Source organism: Phyllostomus discolor, chromosome 10 (assembly GCF_004126475.2).
Source record: "Phyllostomus discolor isolate MPI-MPIP mPhyDis1 chromosome 10, mPhyDis1.pri.v3, whole genome shotgun sequence".
In the NCBI taxonomy this organism is placed as follows: Eukaryota; Metazoa; Chordata; class Mammalia; order Chiroptera; family Phyllostomidae; genus Phyllostomus; species Phyllostomus discolor.
In genome coordinates, this window is record NC_040912.2 from 84262845 (window position 1) to 84286696 (window position 23852).

Genomic DNA, 23852 nt, shown 5'->3' on the forward strand with positions numbered 1-23852 from the left:
AGTTGATTTCTCAAAAGAAACCTTGCAAGCAAGGGGCTGGAAAGAAGTATTCAAAGTCATGAAAGGCAAGGACCTACATCCAAGATTGCTCTATCCCGTAACGCTTTCATTTAGAATGGAAGGGCAGATAAAGTGCTTCTCAGATAAGGTCAGGTTAAAGCAGTTCATCATCACGAAGTCCTTATTATATGAAATGTGAAAGGGATTTATCTAAGAAAAAGAAGATTATCAAAAATACGAACAGTAAAATGACAGCAAACTCACAGTTATTAACAACCGAACCTAAAAAACAAACAACAAAAAACTAAGCAAACAACAAGAACAGGAACAGAACCACAGAAATGGAGATCACATGGAGGATTATCAGTGGGGGAGCGGGGGGGGGGGGGGCGGGGGGAGACGGGGGGAAAAGGTACAGAGAATAAGTAGCATAAATGATAGGTAGAAAATAGACAGGGGGAGGGTAAGAATAGTATGGGACATGTAGAAGCCAAAGAACTTATATGTACGACCGACCCACAGACATGAACTAAAGGGGGGATGTGGATGAGAGTGCATGTGCAGGGTGGAGGGGAACACAGGGCGGAGAATGGGACAACTGTAATAGCATAGTCAATAAAATACATCTAAAAAAGAAAAAAGGTAGAGTCATCAATAAATGTGTATCTCACAACACATAAATATTTATCTGTAAAATCTGATAATTCAAATTAGCAATATTCCTGCAACTGGAGAGTCACAGTAACGACAAACAAAGCCGAGTCTCTGGGCATCTCAACTTATCCCCGCCCCGTGCAGTGCGCACGGCTCCTCGTCCTGGCGGCCCAGAGGACGCTGCAGCAGGCGCCCATCCGCACACCTGGCCACGCACGCCGCACACACACGCTCGAACACAACCTAACAATCACTTAAAGGTTCAGGGGGACACGCCCCCGAGTTCGGCATTCTCCCCCAAGTCCTTACTGGGGCCTTTGCTACGTGACCTCAGGCAAGTCCCACGGACACTTGGGCCCCGTTTCCTTGTCTTTACTGGACGAAGGCCAAAGATCGCCAAGTCTCAAGAAGGGGAAAGGAGGCAAAACCTTCAGAAAACACACGCTGGGATGGCACATGAGGTATTTACGCTCTCGAAAGGGAAGATTCAAGGAAAAACTGAGACGCGCCGCCTCAGCCACACTGAGAATCCCACCACGGCCGGGGCATGCGGGGAAGGTGACCGACTGGGCCAATCTCCACTAAGGTCCACACTGTGCCCGTGCCCAACGCGCTCTGACGGGAAACCCCTCCGTAAGCTACTTTAACTTTCTACAACGAAGGACGTGGGCGGTGTGGGAGGGACTGCGTTAACTGACAAGTCTCAATGGTCCAGTGTTAAAGAGGGCTATGACGGAGGAAGGAGGCGGCATACCCAGCTTTCCCAAACCAGTTGCCCATGACGGCGACCACGCAGGGCCACCCCGTGGACTGCAGCAGGCCGTTCACGATCCACAGGCAGCAGTACAGCCACTTGTTGTAGAAATGCAGCCACTCCGTGACCGTGCCAAAGACAAACACCTTGGAGAAGGGGAGAAAGAGGGACATGAGACATCCACAGACACGTGGACACACTCAACAGCCAAGCACTTAAGTTTCTGCGTGAAGAACCGCAGGCGGGAGACGTTCAACGTCTAGACCTGGGAGGCGTGGTGCCAACTCTGGGGACGCTGCTGCTCCAGGCAGCGCCGGGGAGAGAGACGGCCACCGAACCGCCACCGGCCGAAGAGGCCACAGAGCATGAAGCTCATCAGTGACCGTGCCCCCGACTCCTGTCTCACTCTGAAAAGTCAAGTCTTCACTCAGTGTCTGGCCTCCTTTCATACCTACGGCTGACCCTGGGACAGCAGCAGGCCGGAGGTGCCGGCCCCAGGCCGTCAGAAACCCACGTACAACTTCTCACTGCCCCAGAACTTAACTTCTAACAGCCTAGTGTTGGCCGGAAGCCTTACCGATAGTATAAACAGTCGATTAATGCACACTTTATATGTTTATGTACTGTATGCTGTATTCTTATAATAAAGTAAGCAAGAAAAAATTGTTAAGAAAACCATAGGAAAAAATATATTCACAGCATCTACTGAAAAAAATCCCCATATAAGTGGCCCCGTGCAGTTCACAGCTGTGTTGTCCAAGGGCCACCTTCCTGAGGCCTGTGTCTGTGCAGGACTGTTATGGGCACCGAGTCCACACGGGTGGTTTAAATCAGAACCATGCCAGGCACACGAGGGGACCGGGAGGCACCGGCTGCTGCTAAGCCAGTCGGAGTAACTCGGGACAGGCTCCACGATTCAGGAGCATTCGTGTAATGACCACGTTTTTCCAGACAGCCTGCTTGGGTGAACGTTCCAGCTGTGGCCGAGGTCTCTTTCGGGAACATGTGGCACGGGCACGTATAACACCGTGTGATTCCAGTCACACGACAGTCTGAAATGGGCGGAACTACGAAGGACGGGAGAACGGTCGGGGGAGGAGGCGTGGCAGGTACACGCCTACACTCCCTCGTCCGAGTTCAGGTCTACACACGAAAAAGGGCGTGTTTATGTGCATGTCTCAGTTTCTTTAAAAAAAAAAACGTTTAAGTATGTTTTAAAACAGGTTTTCAAACAGTACATATACACGTGTGGGTGGGTAAATCTAAAATTTCAAAGAAAAAAGTGGCGACTTTAAAAAACAATAAAAGAGAGTCTAACTATTCTGCACACCTTCATCAATCAACAAAAATCTCTCGCTAGAGCCGTGTAAGCAAACAAAGACGACTCAGATACGGAGCTCACCCACGCGTGCGCCAGGCACTGCTCCAGACACCGTGCACACGGGACTCGCCTGCCCCGGGACAGCCCTGGGGGGGTGAGGGGGGGGGGGTGTTCAGACGAGGAAGCTGAAGCGCAGAGAAGCTGTGGGGGGGCCTGAAACCAGACGTGCCTCTCAGGAAGTCTGTAACCTCAGCCCCTGTGCCCTGGCCTCCCAGGGGCAGCAAGACTGACAGAAACACAAGCAGGCTGGGCAAGAGACACGATTCCTGCCTTCAAAGAAGTACCAGCCTGGAGCTGGGGTGGGGGGCGGTGACTTCCAGGAGGGGCGTCGGGGAGGCAAGGAGCTATGCAGGAAGGGCCATTTGGCCGGGGCCATGAAGGAGACGCCGAGCGAGACTGCGGAGAGCCGAAAAGGGGGCCACACGAGGCAGAAGGAGCAGCAGAAGCAACAGCGAGGGAGGCAGAAGGGAGCCGGGAATGTCAGGGCCCAGAAAGCAGTGTGACCGACCGAGCAGAGTGGAGCCGCAGAGACAGATGCCCCTGGAGCAGCGGGCTGGGGGCAGGTTCTGGAGCGCACTGAGCACCACGCTATCTGTGAGCTGCCTTTGTTGGGGACTGAGCATCGAGGAAGGGGCGTGATCCAACAATATTTATAAAAGATTCCCCTAACTGAAAAGGTAGGCCAGGGATTCAAAAACTGAAGATGAATTCTATTACTGTCTTCTACATACAGAAGTAGGGGGGACTGCTTGCACTCTAAAGTACCTGACAAAATCACAATTATCATCATCATCATTTTTGAAAACTTTCAAACTTACCACTAATGCAGAGGAGCACATGCCAAAAGACAGAACACATCGTAAATTAAGCCGATCCCCAACAATACCGCTGATGAAAAGGCCCTAAAAACAAAGCATTTAATTTTACAGCCCTGCATAACAACAGACGGGAAAAAAAAGAGGCATTGCAAACCAATGAGGCAAGCAATATACTGAGATTACTTCAAATCAAATCTCATTTTCATGCCTAGACAAGCTGTCTGTATCAGTTTCACAAATGTTTCATGAAACGACACCTGGGCTTCTGCACAGCTCACGCACTAAGACAGCATAATTCAGTGCAAACCTGGGTTCTACTTGATCCTCTAACCACCTAAAAGGAGACTGGGAAAAAAAGACCCCAAGAATTATTCCAATAAAACAAGAACATAAATACATTTCATTTTGTAGAATAGATTAACTCCTAAACATCAGTCATCCGCCTTCCCCAAGGGGTTCCTCTTAGCTATTTGCATTCTGAAGGAAGATGTGTTCCAGCATGCCCTACGGAACAGAAGCTTCTAGAGCACAGGTGCTGCCTGTTTAATGTGACCCTTGGGCTTCATGACATCACAAGGCAGGGAGCCCAGGGAGGCAGAGGCAATAATTAGGTGAACTTGGGTACAAATGCTCTGCCTCCTGCTCTTCTCCCACGGAGCAGCAGCAATTAAAATGCTCAGACCACGGCAGCGAGCAGACTGAAGAGCTAAGGGCAGCGCACTTAGGTTTCTTCCACAAACATGTGAAATGTATGAGAGGCCTCACTGAAAGTCTAAATTCTGATGTAAGTTTTTCTAATAAACTACCTATGCCACATTTATGTGATAAGTGTCACAATAACCGTTACTCCCTCATTATCGACAAGCTTTCACGACCTCAAAAGAGGCACCCACGAGCGCTGGAGGAGATGTCACGTTCCGTAGCTGCTGCTCACCGTCTTCGGCTACGGACTCCAAAGGGGGTGAGGAAACTGTCCCAGTCATGCTTCGGAGCCGCAGTCTGTTTACCCTGAGCTGCTCCAGCTGCCAGCACAACACCTGGGGTCAGAGGAGACGCTGCAGCCCCCCGTGGGGGCCACAGCCAGCGACTGTTCCCAGCACTTAGGTTTCACCTCCTAAGCCTATCTGACCCCACAGACAGGCACCACCATCCAGCTCCGCAGATGAGGAAACTGAATATCAAAAAAAGGTTAATGCCAGTGGGGCAGCAAGGTTAACACAGCTTGTTGGCGGGGGTAGAACTGGTTTTTCCACTAGGCTCCACTGCTTCTTAATAATGCTTCATAAAAGCTGCAGGCAACTCCAGATGACCACACGCTGGGATTCTGTATGAAAATGCCTGGGGTGAGGAGCTGGGGTACAGGATCTGAGATCTGTTTTGACCTTTTCTATAATTTTCCTCTTTGAAAAAAAAGTCTCCTAACTACCCAAATAAGCATTTAGAGTCTACTTTGGGACTTTCACCCAGTATTCCCCATCGCCTGGATGTTCAAGCGTAAAAGGCTTTTGTTAGCACTGGACACATCTTCAAGACAGGAAACAGACTGCTTCCACAGCGCCCAGTCCCAGCTGCTGCCACCACGGGCCCCCCGACTCTCACTCAGCAGCCACCTCGGGCGTTCCCTAAAGGCAGACACTCGGGCCACCCAGTCCTCCAACAGACTCAGCCCGGCCACCCCGGCCCAGCTCCCGGAGCGCCCCCTTCCTGATGCTCCTGCTCCAGTCCCGCTCAGTCCCAGCCTCCTGCCCGGTCTGCGTCTTCCCGCCTCTAAATGCTGGGAACCCCCACTCCACCTTCACACTCCTCCTCTACCCCCAACTCTCGTGATGATGTCACCCAGCCTCATGGTTTTAAAAATCAGGGACATGCGAAGGACTCTGAATTCTGTACCCCCAGCCTGAACATCCAGACACACTGCCCTCACTTCCCCACTTCGGGTCTTGGTTCAAACACCCCCTTGTGGGCGAGGTTTCTCCAGCCACCCTGTTTAAATTATACGCCTCCCGAGGTCTCCAGTCCCCTTCCCTGCTTTAGTTTTCTCTGCCACACTCACCATCTTTAAACGCACTTTATAGTTTACTTATTTATTGCATTTTGTTACTGTTTGTCTCTCAGCTCCCACTCCAAGAACAGAAGCTTTACGAAGGTAGGGGCCTTTCCTGTGTTGTCCACTGATGAACTCTCACTGACCGGAAAGGCCCCTGGCACATGCTAGGTGCTCACCAAGTGCTTGTCGAATGAATGGATGGATGAGGACGCAAAACACACGCTTCAGCCAATACTGATCTCTCCTCGGTCAGCAAACTCACAATCTCTTAAAAAACTGGGGAGTTTCACATCTTTTTTTTTTACACCTTTCTTTAAAAACCCCGGGATTCCACAACTCACCACGGCATAGGAGAAGAGAAAAAGAGTGTCCAGTGTTCCCAGGAAAAGAGTGGCTTCCTCGGCGCCGGGAAACAAATGGTTGCGGCTCCAGATCTGCGGAAACACAACGAGAACCGGTCAGCCCCGCGGCACCTGCTCGCGTTTGTGTCTGTCGAGAGCCTTCACGCACAGCCCCAGCCACCCGCACAGAAGCCCGGCGATGCTGAAGCAGGTCCTGTGCAGAGAGGAGGCGCACACACACACACACACACACACACAGTCAGAACTATTCACACAGTACAGCAGCCCCCTCCCTTATCCACGGCTAAAACCATCACGTGACACAGCAGCCCCCTTATCCACAGTCAAAACTGTTCACATAACACAGCAGCCCCCCCCTTATCCATGGTTTTGCTTTCCACAGCTTCCGTTATCTGAGGTCAACCGAGGCCCAAAACATTCAGTACTCTGAGGGAGATGAGAGGGAGGAGGAACCCACGTGCAAGCATGAGTGGTGGGAGGGAGGGAGGGACAGAAAAAGAGAGAGACCACGTTCACATAATTTTTTCAAATGATAGCTTATTCCTATTTTTTAAAGATTTTATTTATTTGTTTGCTTATTTATTTATAAAGAAAGGGGAAGGGAGGGAGAGAAACATCGATGCAGGGTTGCTTTTCGACCACCCCCTCCCGGGGACCGGGCCTGTGACCCAGGCACGTGCCCTGACTGGGAATCGAACCCACGACTTTTTCCTTCGCAGGCCAGCACTCAATCTACTGAGCCACACCAGCCAGGGCTCACATAACTTTTATCACAGTATACTGTTGTAACTGTTCTACTTTATAATTAGCTATTATGGTTGACCTGTTACTGTGCCTAGTTTCTAAATTAATCTTTTTTTTTTAAAGGTTTTATTTATTTATTTATTTTTTAGAGAGGGAAGGGAGGGAGGGAGAGAGAGAGAGAGAGAGAGAGAGAGAAACATCAATGTGCGGTTGCTGGGGGTTATGGCCTGCAACCCAGGAATGTACCCTGGCTGGGAACTGAACCTGGGACACTTTGGTTCCCAGCCCGTGCTCAATCCACTGAGCTACGCCAGCCAGGGTAAATTAATCTTTATTAGAGGTATGTATATATAGGCAAAAGCACTGAATATACAGGGTCTGGTACTACTCGCAGTGTCAGGCATCCACTGGGGTCTCCGGACGAGCCCCCTGGGGAGGAGGGCACTGCTGTACTGAAAGCCACTTCCTTTCCCCCTTTAACTGTCCCACCGGTGGCGCACGAGCTGCGGAGGGTGAAACGCCGTGCTCCGGCGTGGACCGAGCAGTCACACCCGTCGGTGCTCTATTAATCACTGTGTTCTTTGCTGCCTCACTCCCAGTAAACGAAAGAAAAGTTAACTTCACTTCAGAATGCTCACTGTATCAAAGCAGTAAAAACTGCTCACTGTATCGGAGCTGGCCCGAGTAGCCTCCTTCCACTGCCCCGTGTGACGGAGTGGGAGAGGCGCACCGGCACCCCGCGCACCGGAGAGGGGCCTGTGCCGGGGCAGCATCTGTGCGGCTGTGCAAGCCACAAGCGGGACGCCCATTCTACTTGAAAGAGCGACTGACAGACAGGGTGCCCAGTTCCGAGGATCTGAGTATCTGGCAGACTGGAGAACCTGGCAGATATTTCCTCAAAAAAGAATGAAACCAGACTGTCACTTCAAGATTCATTTAAAGTACAAGATAGACAAATGGATCTTAATGTAGGGTTCCAAAAAGTTAATAGACACAGTTTCAGATTCCACATTGCAACTACCCTTTAAGAAATTGTCACTTGTCAAATTCTGGTGCAGTTATGAAAGACAAACACCTACAATTAACTGAACAGGCTGTTAAAACACTTCCCCCTTCCCCACCACGTACCTGTGGAAGCCCGACTCCCTCTGGAGACCTGAAAGGATCATGCTGCAAGAGGCTGAATTCAGGAGCAGACATGAAAACCCATTGTCTTCTACTCAGCCAGACATGCAGGGGTTTGCAAAAATGTGTCAATCAACGCCATTCTCCTCATTATGTGATTTTTTTGTCTTGAAAAAGTCATTTTTCATAAAATGTCATTCATGGTAACATGTTTTAGGTACACTTACTCACTTGAAAATTATTTTAAACACTAATATATTTTTTTCAACTTCTCAGTTTTTATTTCTAGACAGGTAACTACCTATGAACATAAACCACCACATAACCAAGAAGTTCACAAATTGCTAAACTAAATGATTTCTGAGCTGGATTGGTAAAGAAGGGAAATTTTCACTCAAGAATAGTAAGAAGAACCCTGACCAGTGTGACACAGTGGACTGGGCACCGGCCTGTAAACCCAAAGGTCACCGGTCTGATTCCCGGTCAAGGCACGTGCCTGGGTTGCAGACCAGGTGCCCAGGTGGGGGACGTGCTAGAGGCAACCAGTCAGTTTCTCTCCCTCTCTTTCCCCCTCATTTCCCTTCTCGCTGAAAATAAATAAAATCTTTAAAAAAAAGAATAGTAAAAAGAAAAAAATCACAATAAGCAATTAAAAATACATGCATGTTTAAAAAACGTAAAAGCCCAAATTACAAGAGAATATATACACGTGATTCTGAAGTCCTGGGACTCACATCTGGGTGGCCCGTGCGCTAGCCTGTTAACTCAGACAAACCCCGGGCACTGCTTTCGGGACGGGCAAGGAGGCGGCTCACACAGCGGGACGGACCAGCGTTTCTGGGGGCCAGGCGGCGCCCTAAATGTCTCCGCCTGGGCATTCTGCCACATCTTCCCTCTAACCACAATCTCTGATCCCTGATGTCCTCTGGGCTCAACCAGACCCAGGATGAGGCCCCGCTGCACACACACTCGTGTGACCGAGAGACGCGGCGCCGGAAGCAGCTGCTGCCAGTTCAGGGTTTTCTCTGCTTCTCGAGAAGCCGGCAAACTCCCACAGGTGTGGCTTTCCCAGGAACTGACCCTGGCAGGGCAAACAGCTTTTTTTCTGCTTCACTGCCAGAATTCAGCTGAAATACATTTCTGCTTGCCTACTTTAACAAGAGTAAACCAAACAGTACCAGGAACTAAAACAACAAAGTACGCCTAACAAAAAAGGTTCAGAAAGCAGGTTAACAGTAAAAAGCCTATGAAGAAAGTCTGCCAACAATACAGCTCCGATCAGGGTGACTCCACCGGCAGGTGAGAAAACGGCCCAAGTGCACACAGTGACTGTCCGACGTCTACTCAACGTCATCGACAAGAGTGACTCTAAGCGCTCCAGCTAGCCTGCGAGTATGCACGGTCACCGTGGGAATGCACCTGCCCACGTGCGTGCAGGGCTCTCTCAGGCTGTGGGGGCAGGAGCCTGACTAACCACTGCAACTGCTACTTCCTGCAAGCGTGACATTGTGGGCACAGTCAAAAGGTCACGGCGAGAATGTCTGTCCCCGGTGAGGGCTGTGCACAGAGGTGCGGGAACTACTGACACGGAAGAGCTTCCTGCTGCACAGAGGGTGCACGAGGCGGCCTGGTCGGGGTCTGCTCTCCATCTGGGGTGGCGGTCTGAGGGACAGCAGCTGCAGATGAGGACGAGGCTGAGACGGTGTCGAGCACGCCCTGAGCCCTGCTTCTGCTTCCCTCTCCTGGAGGGAAAGTCAGGCTCTCTCGCGCTCTTCTCGGGGAAGGACTAGACTGCCTGGAGAGTAAGACTTTCTAACAGAATAAATTTTTGTTTATAATTTTCAGCCAAGTTGTCCTCAAATACTAGATTTAACCACTACCTCTTTATTATCTATAAACATAGATTTCATGCTACTCCCACTTAATATTCCAATGTTTGTCCACGCCAGTGGGATCCATTATAAATTCTTAAGGTATAAAGACTGTGTCTCTATGCTCTGTGTCTGCTTAATTTTTGTGGAGTACCTAAGGTAGCTATGCATAAAAACAAAAACTATAGTAAGTACTTTTTGAGGATGCTCTTTAAGGCAGTTAAGAAATGTTTACCAACATATATAAACGAAATCCTTTTCAGAGCGCAGACTCGTTTTACACATACTCTGGCACTAAGCACCTTCTACCCTGGACAAGAAAGAGCCTCAGAGGGAAGCTAGGGTGAGGGCACCACAGACCCAAGAGCACGGGAGGCCGGAGGGCACCTGCTGCCCCAGCCCCTGCATGCCCAGCGCGGCTTAGGAACACAAACCCTGCTCCTGGGCGCCTGAAGCCAGCGCTGCTCTCCACGAGGGCGAGGGCAGGGGCAGATGTACGGAGCTCTCTGGAAGAGTCAGCGCTTGACTCCTGCGTAATCCTTCCACACTACTTAGTCAGAGCTCTGAACCACTGGAATGGTGAAACCTATTTTAGCATCAGATACTTTAAGTAAGTATCTAAGCAGAAAAATTATTGCAAGTTCAAAACCAGCTCATAAATAACAAGGTTCCTGGAAGGAAAAGAGTTAACACAGCAGGGCTGAGACCGCTATCCTTAAGAAGACCTACTTGCCCTGCGGTCCACAAACCTGGATCCCGGGAGGTTCCCATGATCCCCTGCTGGGACCAGCGGCCATGCCTACACTGTGCAAACAACGTGGTTTATGCTTCACCCCTGCTTTCCTTCTGGGGGTGTGGCATTTTCGTCCGTGCCAGGCAGACAGCACCCACGTGACCAGCCCCAATAAAAACCGGGGCACCATGACTGTCCCCTGGGTTTCCCCTCTCGTGCTGGGAGCATGAAGCACGTCCCGTGTGTCTGCTGGTTTCCTCCAGCCTCACCCCCTGTGCCTGTCCCTTTGCCGACTCTGCTCCGCATCCTCTCGCTGTAACCAAGCACTGCCCTGAGTGCAACTACAGCTGCGTCCTCTCGGTCCTCCCAAGGAATCGTCAACCTGGGGGTGGTCCTGGAGGCCCCCACCCAGTCGCCTGAAACACAAAGCCAGCCTCAGCAGTACAACCAGAAATCCAGGGCCTAAACCAAACCCTATTAGGCTATACATTGGTGAGACCGTACCTGCAATACCACAGTTAGTACTCAGTGCCACAGAACCACAGCTGAGGGGGCCAGGGATGTTCTACCTAGACAAGAAAAAACCCAAGGACACAGGTTTTCTTCAGCAATTCTACAGGCCGTCGGGCAGTGGGAACACTTAGCATGCATGGCTCCAAACTAAACAGCAACCCACCTTCACCACAACAGAAGAAAGAACTTCCTAAAAATGAGAGGTGGGAAAAAATGTAATTGTCCACCTCAGAAAGCAAGAAGTTTCTTCTCCCTGCGAGTTGTAAAAACAGAAGCTGGGCAGTCAGCCATCTTTCAGTGGCCACAAAGAGTCCACACTAGCGCACGAGCCCTCTAAGGCCAGCCCCTCCAGAAGGTCTGCGACCATCACTGGAGGTGCCTGCCATGCACACAGCACTAGTCAAGCAAGTATCTGTCAGAAATCCAGCCCTCTGTTGTATCTTCTTAAAGATTTTATTCATTTATTTTGTGAGAAAGGGGAAGGGAGGGAGGAAGAGAGGGAACGAAACATCAATGTGTGGTTGCCTCTCGCACGCCCCCTACTGGGGACCTGGCCTGCAACTCAGGCATGTGCCCTGACTGGGAATTGAACCTGCGACCCTTTGGTTTCCAGGCCAGCAATCAATCCACTGAGCCACACCAGCCAGGGCAAGCCCTCTGTTCTTAACATCTTTCCTCTTCAAGAGCATCTCCATGCTAGAATGCAAGCATGAGGACAGGCTCTTTTTTTTTTCTTTAGTCCTCTAGGCTTTTATTTTTTGTATCCTAGTGCCTAGAATAGACCCACAATAAGCAACTGACTAACTTATTTATATTTTGGGGACAGAGTCACGCAACCTCCATATCTGTCAACTTTAAATTGGTCCAAATTTTGCCCTGGCTGGTGTGGCTCAGTAGCCTGCTAATCAAAGGGCAGCCGGTTCAATTCCCAATCAGGATACATGCCTGGGTTGCAGGCCAGGTCCCTAGTAGGGGGTGTGCCAGAGGCAACCACACATTAATGTTTCTTTCCCTCCCTCTCTCCTTCCTTTCCCCTCTCTCTAAAAATAAATACATACATGCATAAAAATAAAATAAATTGGTCCAAATTTTGATAGGTGGGAAGAAGGCGAAAGAGCATACAAAATGACATGAGCAGAATCTCCAAGGCAGAAATGAGCACAGGACTCGTGAAACTCGATGAGAAAACGGCGAGCCAGAGTGTGTGATTTCAAAACAGTGAGGAATAAGCTGGCGGGAATGGTACTGAATCAGGGAAGGCTAAGAAACTGGGCAGAAGAGTTTGGATTTTTCTGCCACAGGAAACAGGAAGCCATTTCCGAGTCCTAGGAAAGGGAATGAAACAAAACAGAAGAACTGCAGAGGAATCCAGAGGCGGGCACGGCTCCCTTCGTAAACCCATCCCAGCAGCACGCTGTTGTGCTCACCTCCACAGGTTCAACGGATCTGTTGAGCGCAGTCGGGGTCCACTGCTTGGAGATGCTGACTTTGACATTGCTAAATGTCTTCCTTGAGGCATGGAGCAGTGAGTAACTACAAAAGAGAAGGACAGCTGGATGAATAGCAAAGAAAATGGCATTTAGTGATATCACAGATGTGTTCCTACTTGTTTTATTCAAATTTAGAATTCTTCCGTTTAAAAAAAGAGAAAAGTACTGCTTTTAAAGGACTACCAACTGTTAGTTAGAAACAGTCTCTGTGAAGCAAAATAAATAACTAGTCTCTTCAATACAAGCCCCCAAATTCAATCGTAACTTATCCCTGGACCTAAAAGGTGGAGATGTGACTCATCCCGACCCACTTTAAATTATGGTTTCAGTTCTGTAAAAAAAAAAAAAAAAAGCCTAAGTCTTTAGCGAACAGTGGCTGGTCACTGCACGAGCCATTCCGTAGCTTCTCCTTCGGCTCCTGACTTGCCCTCACACTGCTGCTCCCCCCACCCCTCACAGATGGGTATCCCCCAAACCAAGCATACGAAACTGCCTATCAATTCTCGCATACTTACGGAACCATCTTCCTAATTTCTACCTTAAAATAAAACAAACCGAAAAAAAACCCCATCATCCTCATTTTTGGTACCTTCAATAAAGAAGAAAATCTATTCAGAAGTAGTAATCAAAACCGCGGACTCCCAGGGTTATGACTAACACTCCCGAACACCACAAGGCCACTGAGGCCGCTGACTCAGACACAGGGACAGTCCTGCAGTCACGCTGGCTGGTCAGGGTCGCCCCCGAGTCAGCAGGGCTCCTCACAGCCGCCTCCCACCGCTCTCACTGCCCCAGGAGACGGAGGGCAGTCCCTGAATGTGCCCTTTGTCCCCGGGCTCCCGGCTTGAACAAATACAGGACTTTATATTAGATCAGGTCTTCCCAACCACAGAACCACTAACATTTCGGGCCCCCAAAACTGTCCATTGTGGGGGGTTGCCTTGTGCATTGTCGGATGTTCAGCAGCATCCCTGGTCTCTGCCCACAAGATGCAAGCAGCATGACAACCAAAAGTGTCTCCAGACAGTGCCAAATACGGGCCAAACCACCCCCGGAGCTACTGTACTGGAGCTACGGAAAAGTACAGGAAGAGTGACTAGTCTGATTCACTGTAGGCCCACCAGCTCCTGCTACTAGGAAGTATCTCCCTCCAAGGCAGAAGGGCGCCCAGAGAGGAGCTGCAGCAGCCCGCTCACCTGAAGAAGGTGAGCAGGAACACGGCGACGTGGTGGTGGCTGAGCCGGGACAGGAGAGCGCCTCTGTGGAAGAGGTCCGGCCACGCCATGTTCTCCCGGACCTCCTCTAGCCTCTGGCCTTCAAGTCTGGATAGTGAAGGATCACACCATTTCTTCCTTCTGGAAAAGCAAAACACGGTATTAACACTACTCAAAGCAGGCAGATTATCCAAACTGAATTATTCAGACGTGTAACCAGTCAGCATATGATCAGGCCTTGAAAGAAAAACCATGTGGGCTTACTGACCCCAGGCGGGTAATTATATTTTATAGCAGTTAGCTAGTCCTTAAAAAAAAAAAAAAAAAAAAAGGAATCCTTGACCAAAAAGTATACCCTAATAGAAAGAACTCTCATACACACTAATTTTAAAGAAATTAGTGAAATTAAAAAATCACTAATTTTAACAGAAAAAAATGAGCAAAGGAAGTGAACAGTCAGCTCAGAAGAAATGAAACGGCTCTTACACTTACCAAATAAAAGTTTCAACCTCACTAGTAATGTAAGAAACGGGAGTGAGGGCAAGAGAACATTTGCACAGTGCAAATAGAGGGTAGCCAGGGCAGCTCAAGGTCCAATGATCTCCGAATTCTCGCACAATGCCGATGGAAGTGAAAACCAGCACAGTGCTACAGGAAGACAGTCCAGCCAAGTTCATCAACAGCCTTTGACACAAACATTTAATTTCCAGGGACCTATTCCTACAGAAGTACAAGATGCATTCGGGTCTAATAAACAAAGGTCGTTTCACGAAGCATCAAAGGAGCTTTCTTATTGCAAGGAGATGAACTGGAGTCCGTCATGAAGGGACGGGGAAAGCGGCAGGGCACACCGGTGCCGCCTCCCCCCCCACCCATAAGGAGGGCCCCCCCGGAAAGCTGCCCCCGGGCTCCCACAGCCCAGGGTAACGGAGCAAAAAGCAAGCAACTCAACTCAATGTCTCCAGTTATGAGTCTGCAGAAACAACCTCAATGTGAAATAAGAGTGGAATGATTATTTCCACTGAGTTATGGGTAAATGTAATTTTCTATGCACTTTTCTAAAAATTCTACAACAAATGTGTATGTTACTACTTTAATAATCAAGAGGGGAAACATCACGGCACCGGAAAAGTCCTATAATTGACCTGCACTACGAGGAAAAAATTAAACTAAGTTAACAAAGTGACTCGTGTGATAAACACACTACGTCGAGGCAGGAGACAAACTCCAGAGCTCCCGGCACTCAGACGGGCAAACCAATGAGCAAACCGCAGGGCTCGGCCTCCCAGGCCGCACTCCGGGAGCTGCTGCCGCACTCCCATCTGCACTCCCGTCTTCACTCCCGTCTTCACAGGCCGCAGCCTGGCAGACGGATCCAAACCCTGACGCTGAGAGACCCGGCCTAGAGGCCGTTCTGAACAAACACGACATTCGTCTCCCTTACTGGCCGTGAGCCCCTGAACAAGCCCGTCTCTGAGAATTGCAGGTGGTCTTCTGGACAATGGCCTCTCTTCCAACAGTTATGTGGCTCACATAAACAATGTATGCAAGGAATTAAGGTAATTATTTTAGCCATGGATTTGCCCAAGATCAATCCCACATCACCAGAAAGGAGCTAACTTCCTTTACTCGTTCTCCCTGAAAAAATGTTAACAAGATTACGAGCTGGGTAAGACTATAAAATTCCACTTACACAATGCAACAAACTTTCTGTCTGTAATTCCAGGAAGTTTAAAACTGAGAGCTATTAGTGTTCCTGCTAAATTTACCTGCATCCCCGAAATTACACATGAAGTCCAAGTGGAACTACCAGAAGCTTTAACCATTCTTTATACAGCACGCACCTCTCTCTGAACGCAGTCACACCTCGAAACACTGTGCTGAGTTCTTCGGGAAAGGCTACGGATTATGAAATTCAGTGATTTGTCAGGGAAAGTCATTCCAAAGACGTACGCTCCGAGAGACTCAGATGACATCGCCTCAGCAGTGACGGGATGGCTGTGTGCTTCGGGACTGTCCAGTTACTTTCACAGCTTTCATGGCTAACAAGCTGAGGCCATCTGAATTTCACTTCTAAATAAAATACCTTTTCCTTGGCTACAGTGATGGCGGAGAAAAGGCTTAGTAAGTACATCGGGAAAATGGTTTTAAACACTCACTTGCTGTCGGCAGCATGACTTTTGAAAGGAACATTATTATAACATCTGGTCCTACACGATGCTAATAAACTAATAAAAATAATACCTTGCCCTTCTAAACCCCCCATCACAGGAGTGGCTTCTAATTGCCTGTGAGCTCTGGGCACCGTGGAAACAGACTGTTCGCCAGGCCGAGCCCAACCTGCACACCTAACTTCCTGGAGGCCCTTTTCTTGCCTGCTCCGAGCACACGCTGAACACATGTCTAAATTCTTCAAGGGTATGTAAGTGCTGTTCTAATTAATAAAGTCAAAATTCTTTAAGCAGCTTGAATTCACAGTAGGTTGTCATTTAGTATTTTCTTAATCAATGGACACTGAATGTACATACAACTATAATGAGAACAAGAATTATCTTTTAAAAGAAAAACAAACTAAAAATGAGATCCTTGCCGTCGAAAAGGATCCAGAACCACTGAACCATGTTTCACTTCTCAAAGCAAGTTCAAGATCACTAACTCGTCTATTTCGTAATGAAGCTCGTTTTGGGTTCTAGAAGATCGTCCACACATGGCATGTTCCAGAGTGGAACACACTGTGTGATCCGTGTCAAACGAAAGACGGTCTTGCATGTAACATGTCCAGGCAGAAGGCAATCTCCTCCCCCTTATACGCACTGCCTTGGAACACAAGAGATTCTAAAATTTTTCCTTTCTATAGATGCTTCGAGTCCATTCCAACCCAAATAGCACAACTTAAAGCTGTCTCGTATTAAGCAGACTGTGGGACAAGCAGACCACACAGTGCGAAGCGGAAAGACTGGCAGGAAAGGCGACGACCTACGTGCAGCGTCCAGCGTGCCCTCAGGTGGCCCAGCCCTCACCCACCCCAGCCTGCTGCCACGCCCTCTGGAAATCCAGACGGGGGGTTAATAACCTGTTGTGTCACAGCCAACCCCGGCCTGCCCCGTACAACCCCACTTCCTCTGAGGTCTCTCAAGGAAAAGCAAGCTTTCTTGTCATTGCAAAACCCCGGCTTCTTTGAAACTCACGCCCTGGGCTTTGCGGCCACTGTGCCGACAGCTGTCACCGTCTGCCCTGTCACTGCAGAGGGCTCCCTCCTCCCCGCCACCCTCCCCCCCACCGCTACATCTCCTTCCATGCCCACAGGTGATCCAACCATGTCCCTGTCCTCTTCACACCACCAACCTTTTCCTCTCTCCCACAGTACAAAGCCACTCTGCGGTCAAAACCTGGTCCCTGTCACCCCCGGTAACTGAATCACCGCCTCAAACTGGGTTTCAACATCCTTTCCTTCCAGAAAACTGCGCGCTCTCCCATTCTCCACTCCGACAGTCATCTCACCGCAGCGAGACCTCCAGCTTTCCCGGTTTCCAGCCGCCTCGCCAGTTTCTCACTATCCATCACCCTCCTCTTGTCCTCTGCACCAACTCCCTCCTGCACCAACTCAGAATCTGAACTGTGTGACTTTATTGTCGCTTGCCTGTCCCCCTTCGCTGTGCCCAAGCGGTGGAGTTTTGCCAGAGACAAATCACACGTGCCGCTGGTTTCCCTCTTTAGATTCAAAACCACAAACCTCAGAGAGCGTGCAACACTGCCCAGCGCGTCTCCACTTCCCTAATCGTCTTCGCTTTCTCAACCTCCCCGACGGCTGGTTCGCACTCCTCTCCTCCCACCTCCAGCATGCTCTCGCCCCTCTTCCACCTGGTACCACAGCCTTCTGCCCACGGCTCCCAGGCCTAGGGCCCTAAGACACTCCCGGGTTCCCGGCAGTACAGCCAGCCCGACACAGGACATCCCTCCCGCACCTGGAAGGGAACCCCTCACCCTCCCTCCAAGCCGAGTCCTCCCCACCCCGCCCCACCTCAGAGAATGGCCTCACCGCAGCTCCAGGTTGCCCAAGGTGACTCACTCAGCCTTACCCTTCATTTCTCCTTTTCTCTCAGCTTCCACATATAACCCCTTACTAAGCCCAGTCCCTACAACCTCCTGAACACACCCCAAACCCACCCTTCCCCCCCATCCCCACAGCCACCACAAAGATAAACTGCCCGTACCTCCCACCAAGCCAACCACAGGGCCTCCAGCAGGGCTCCGCTATTTCTACCTGCTCCCCGCCCCCAGCACCATTCTCCCCACGGCAGCCAGGAATGTGCCCTAAAGCACACATCAGCTGTCACTCCTCGCTTCACACGCTGCAAGGGCTTCCCAAGACTCAGATAAAAACACGCGACTCGTTGTCATGACCTCCCAAGCCAGCATACCCCAGTCCCCTGGAGTGAAGTAGGCAGGTTAAGGGTGGGGGGCAGTCAAGCTGACAGCTGGGGTTGGCAGAGAAGGGCTAAGGATGAAGGAGGGGGCTGCCTGAGCAATAACTAGAGATTGGGCTTAGTTTGGTTTAAATTATTAGTTTTCTTTATTTTTAAAAAAGATGATCTATTTACTTATTTCCAGAGAGAAGGGAAGGGAGGGAGAAAGAAAGGGAGGGAAACATTCATGTGTGGTTGCCTCTCGTGTGCTGCCAACTGGGGACCCAGCCGCCACCCGGCCATGTGCCCTGACTGGGAATCGAACCCACCACCCTTTGGTTTGTCAACCAGCGCTCAATCCACTGAGCCACACCAGCCAGGGCTAAATTATATCAGTTTTCAGTATGTTCTGTGTGACTAAGGTAGAAAATTCAAAAGATACCAAAGGTGCACAGTGACACCTCGCTCCCTGTTCTTGTCACCACGTGCTACCAGTTTCCTCTGCATCCTGTACTTTCCAGGCATAGCCCTTCACACTCACAAATGCACAAATGGCACATGACACGCGCTATTCTGCACCATTTTTTTGCCTTCACTTACCAGGGGCCGGGGGTCTGTCCACACTTTCACCTGCAAAGCTGCCGCATCCCAGTCTACGGGATCTCTGGGCGGCTCCCGGCCCTTTGCCAGGGTCTACACAGTGAGGTGCCAGCACACTCCCTTCCTGACCTTTGCCCACCTCGCTTCCCGCCCCCGCCAGCTCCCCACACTTAATCCCTTTCTTGTTCTTGAACCCACCAAGCCCCTTCTTGCTCCGAGTCTTCGAGTCTTCACATTTGCTATGTAGCAGCCTGAAATGCTTTTCCTCCTAATTCTTTGCAAACAGCTCGCTCTTTCCTTTTCTCGGCTTGTCCTCATGAGTCATCTTCTGGGGTGATTTGCCCAGATCGCCCTATTTTAAATGGTCTCCCTCGGCCCTGTCCGGGTAGATCGGTTTGTTGGAACGTCATCCCCTACACCGAAAGGTTGTGGTTTGATCCCCGTTGGGGCACGTATCCAGCCTGCAGGTTCCAACCTTTGTCGGGACGCGTTCAGGAGGCAGCCTATCAATGCTTCTCTCTCCCTCCCTCCTTTCTTCCTTGCTTCCTCTTTTTCTCTCCCTGCCACCCCTCTTCCTCTCTCTCTAAAAATGGATAAATATATCCTCTGGTGAGGATTAAAAATAATAATAAATAAATACAATGGTCTCCCTCAGTTACTACCCCTGTCATCTCTCTGTTTCTTCCCTCATTGCCTTTCTCCCGATCTAACTATCCGGTTTAATCGTTTGCACGTGTGCTGTTCACCTGTGCGCTCCATAAAAGCAACGGCCTTATCTGTCTAAGTGCACGGCTCTATCCCCAGCACCTAGCCGGGCATCTGGAACACTCAGTAAAGCTGTTTTGAATGAATGGTTCTTTTGACTGATGGCCAACAGAGAACGGTTCCGCAGCGCCAGGCGCTGTGCTGGGTACTTGGCTATGCATTACTGCATTTAGTTCTCATGGCTTCTTACAGCTGAGAACAGATTTTACAAAGCAGTATCTTCCTCTCCAGGGATGCAGCGAACATTCAAACCCAGACCTGACCCCGGCCCCTACATTATACGGTATAGGAGGGAAATGCGGTAATTGGAAACATTCCACTTTAAACTTGGAGCTCTAACCCCAGGGCAGGGGAAATGCACCTGACTGGTAACAGTGGTTCCCTTCCACATTACACTCTAATGAGAGGGCACTGGGTAGGCAGCCTCTTCACTCCCCAGGTCCAGTTTTCACCTTCTCGAAGTACAAAGACTGTGTGTGCTCACAACACATGACCCTCTCTCCCACTCGCTGGCTGTTCACCGAGTCCCCGGCTGGGCACTGGGAGACACAGGTGCGAATGTATTAAGAGGACACTGAGTTCGCCTCCTTCGACAGGACTGTGAGTGCTGAGGCTTAGCACCCAACGCTTGACACTGAAGTATCTTGTCCCACATGATCTGTTGCATTTGAAGCCATTTACCTGTACCACACAAATCCTTTTATTCAAAACTCAAGTTTTCCTGGAACTGCTCTCTCTTCTGAAATTGTTCCATTACCGCACATGCAAAATGCCCGGCACTGATCAGTAAGACTCTCTCATCTTATCCCCGGGTTCCCAAAGCACAGTCGTCCTGCCTACTTGGAATGCATTCCAAAGACAACAATTTTCAAGATAAAACCTTACCCTCCCCTAGACAAACAACTTAATGGCCATCGCTGTGGCAGCTCATCATCACCAGTGAAGAGGGACAAACAACCTTCAGCAACACACGTGACGCCGACAGCGAGCGGGCAACCAGACACGGGGCTGGCTTTACTGGTCAAGTCCTGTTTTGGGATCACCTTCTGACCGAGAGAAGAAGGAAGTCATCGGAAGGCACACATGGCCCACAAAAAGGCATGAAGTTCGAGTTGGAATCTAAGACCCTCCACCTCCACTTAAATCCTGTGGTCCTCAATTTCCTTAGTTAAAGATCAAAAGAGACCATTCACAGAGAGGTGCTGGCGCAGAGCTGGGTGCGCAGGGAACAGCCAATAACGGGAAAGAAGGCTGGTGAGCACGGGGAGGTCCCGGGAGAGCGCCACAGGCTGCACAGATGCTCCGCACCCTCTCCCCACGTCTGGCCCTGCGCGTCTCTTCCCTCCAGCTGTTCCTGAGTTACAGCCTTTTACAAGAAACCGATGATCTGTTTTGGTTTTGAGATTCAGGTATGCCTTTGAATTACTTGAAAGAAATAATAACAGACTTCCAGTCAAGACAGAGGTGTAGGCAAACACGCTTAGCCTCCTCGGGCAACCACAGAATTACAACTAGACCTCAAAACAAGTAACACCCAGAACCGTCAGAAAATCAAACTGCTCCTACCCTTTGTGACAGCATGGATGGAACTGGAGAGCATTATGCCGAGTGAAATAACCCAGGCAGTGAAAGACAAATACCATATGACCTCACCTTTAACAGGAACCTAAACAACAAAATAAACAAACAAGCAAAATATAGCCAAAGACACTGAAATAGAGAGCAGGCTGACAATGACCAGAGGGGAGAGGGGAGGGAATTTCAGGGGAGAATGGGAAGGGTTTACAGGAACAAGTATGAAGGACACATGGACAAACTAGGGGAGGGGGGTGGAAATGGGAGGGAGGTAGGGAGCACTAGGGGGGTGGGAGTAAAAGACAGAAAACTGTACTTGAACAACAATTAAAAATTTTAAAAAATGAAAATGAAAAAATTAAAGTTCTATTAATAAAAAAGAGTTGAAAGTGAAAAAAAAAGAAAAAGAAAATCAAACTGTATGGAAGTCCAACAACCAAGGATTTAAAGAAGCCACATTCATCTAGACAGGTAGGAGGGGTGGAGACATGGATAGTATTAAGGATAGTATTAAGGGCCTCTGGGACATCTCCAAACATACCAATATCTGAATCATAGGGATACCAGAAGAGGAAGAATAGCAAGAAATTGAAAACTTATTTGAAACAATGAAAGAAAACTTCCCTTAGCAAAGGAAATAAACATGTAATTCCAGGAAAGAGAGAGAGTCCCAAGCAAGTTGGACCAAAAGAGGACCGTAACAAGGACCATAATTAAAGTGCACAAGGTTAAAGATAAAGAGAGAATCTTAAAACAGCAAGAGAAAAGGAGAGAGTTACCTACAAAGAAATACCCGTAAGACTGTCAGCTGATTTCTCAAAAGAAACTTTGCAGGCTAGAAAGGACTGGCAAGAAGTATTCAAAGTCATGAAAGGCAAGGACCTACAACCTAGATTACTCCATCCAGCAAAGCTTTCATTTAGAATGGGAGGGCAGATAAAGTGCTTCCCAGACAAGGTAAAACTAAAGCAATTTATCATCACCAAGCCATTATTACACAAAATGTTAAAGGGACTTATTTAAGAAAAAGACCAAAACTATGAACATTAAAATGGCAACAAATACGCAACTATCAACAACTGAATCTTAGGGAAAAAATTCAAAACTAAGCTAAGCAAACCACCAGAACAGGACCAGAATCGTAGAAATGGAGATCACATGGAGGGTAATCAGCTGGGAGGGGGAAGGGGGAGAACAGGGACTAAGAAGCGTAACTGGTAGGTACAAAGCAGACAGGGGGATTCTGAGAATAGTAAAGACATGGAGAAGCCAAAGAACTTATATGCACGACCTGTGGACATGAACTAAGGAGGGGAACTGCTGGAGAGAACTGGAGTACCAGGCGGAGGTGGGCAAAGGAGGATAAATTGGGACAACTGTAATAGCATAATCAATAAAGTATTATTTTAAAAAGGTTAAATATAAACAATGAAATTCATCTGAGGATGTTTTATCAATGAACTTACATCTTATTTCTACGGTGAATAGTTATCCTTATCAATATTTTCAGATCTTGAATTGAAGATAGTGGCAAATGATCTTTGGGGCCCTTATCCTACTCATTTAGAGATGAATAGGATAATTCACCTATTTCTATTTAAAATCGTTAAAACGGAGAATAAAAATGGGAAAGACATAATTCAAGTCCATAGGCACTGAAGAAGAAGGTGGCAATTAAGAATGAGATTTTGCCCGTCCCAAGAACATGTCCTTCTCGCTGCAAACATTTCAGTAGAAGTTACCACATCACGCACCATCTTAACATTTCTGAAAGCCTCGAGGACACATTCCCATTGTCCTCTCTCTGTCAAAGGTGAGAATAAACAGACCACATCCTGCAAATGAGAATACCGAGGGAATGAGTAACTAATTTAACCCAATTCCTTGTCTGAGACCACGTTACCAAAAACCCAAACCCAGGACCTCCACCGACCCCCTTCTTCCTCTTCGGGTCTCTGCACATCCTTTCCAAAAGCGTCCCCACCCTGCCTGGAAAGTATCCCTTACCTGGGTCAAACCACAAGGCTGCACAGGAGCCCCCGCCGCCGCGGCCGCGCGGGCCGGGGCCCCGACTCCCCCCTGGGCCCTCCCGGAGCCTCTGGCTGCAGTCCTCACCTGCCGCGCCAGGCCCCGCAGCACCCGGGCCGAGAAGCCAAGCGACGCGGTAGAAGGAGCGAGTAGCCGGCCGCCCCCGAAAGCGGCGCCCCACCCACCGGCTGCCGCCCTCCGCATCTGCGCCTCGCCCCTCCAACCAGCCCCGCGGCGCCCCCACCCCGCCACACCAAGCCGGACTCCGGCCCTTCTCCGCAGCTCGCGCACCCGAGACCCCAGTAATCGCTGCTCTCCGACCCGCCGCCCCGTTCACTTCGCTCGGATCCGTTGCCTGCTGGCCACCTTCGCCTCCGCCTCCTCCGCCGCCGCCGCCACCTCACCCACGGCCCTGCGGCCAGGGTTTCCGGACGCCCACGTGACCCGCGCGGTCCCCGCCGCATGCTGGGAGTTGTAGTCCAACCGAGAGGGTTGGAGGGACAGGTTGGATGGGGGCTGCTTCCTGTGACGGACAGCGGTCTCTGTGGACCTGGCTGCTGGGCGGGGACGGGGCCGGGGTCCCGTGGGGGTACCATCCAGGAATGTTATGGGAAAACCAGCGAAGGAGAGATAGGATATAACGGGAGGAGGGAAAATGATGTATACATCACCTTTTTCTTTTTTTATTTTATTTTTTTATTTTAATCATTGTTCACTTTTTTCTTTTTCAAAAAGCTTTATTACACTCTTTGTTTTCATCGAAGCAACGTGT

At 49.6% G+C, this 23852-nt stretch overlaps 1 protein-coding gene across 2 annotated transcripts in view; it reads right to left on the reverse strand.

The window, feature by feature from the left end:
• Positions 1-23511, reverse strand: part of SLC37A3 (solute carrier family 37 member 3) — a 45756-nt gene extending 22245 nt beyond the window's left edge. Inside the window, exons 1-6 of one of the 2 annotated variants that reach the window (XM_028525551.2) lie at positions 23372-23511; positions 13689-13847; positions 12430-12535; positions 5996-6088; positions 3608-3691; positions 1409-1554 (exon numbers count right to left, since the gene is read on the reverse strand). In XM_028525551.2, coding sequence (XP_028381352.1) covers positions 1409-1554; positions 3608-3691; positions 5996-6088; positions 12430-12535; positions 13689-13777 — 518 coding nt within the window. In that variant the 5' untranslated portion in view covers positions 13778-13847; positions 23372-23511. The remainder of the gene's footprint in view (positions 1-1408; positions 1555-3607; positions 3692-5995; positions 6089-12429; positions 12536-13688; positions 13848-23371) is intronic. The other variant, XM_036010958.1, reaches the window with a different exon arrangement.
• Positions 23512-23852: the final 341 nt, after the last annotated feature.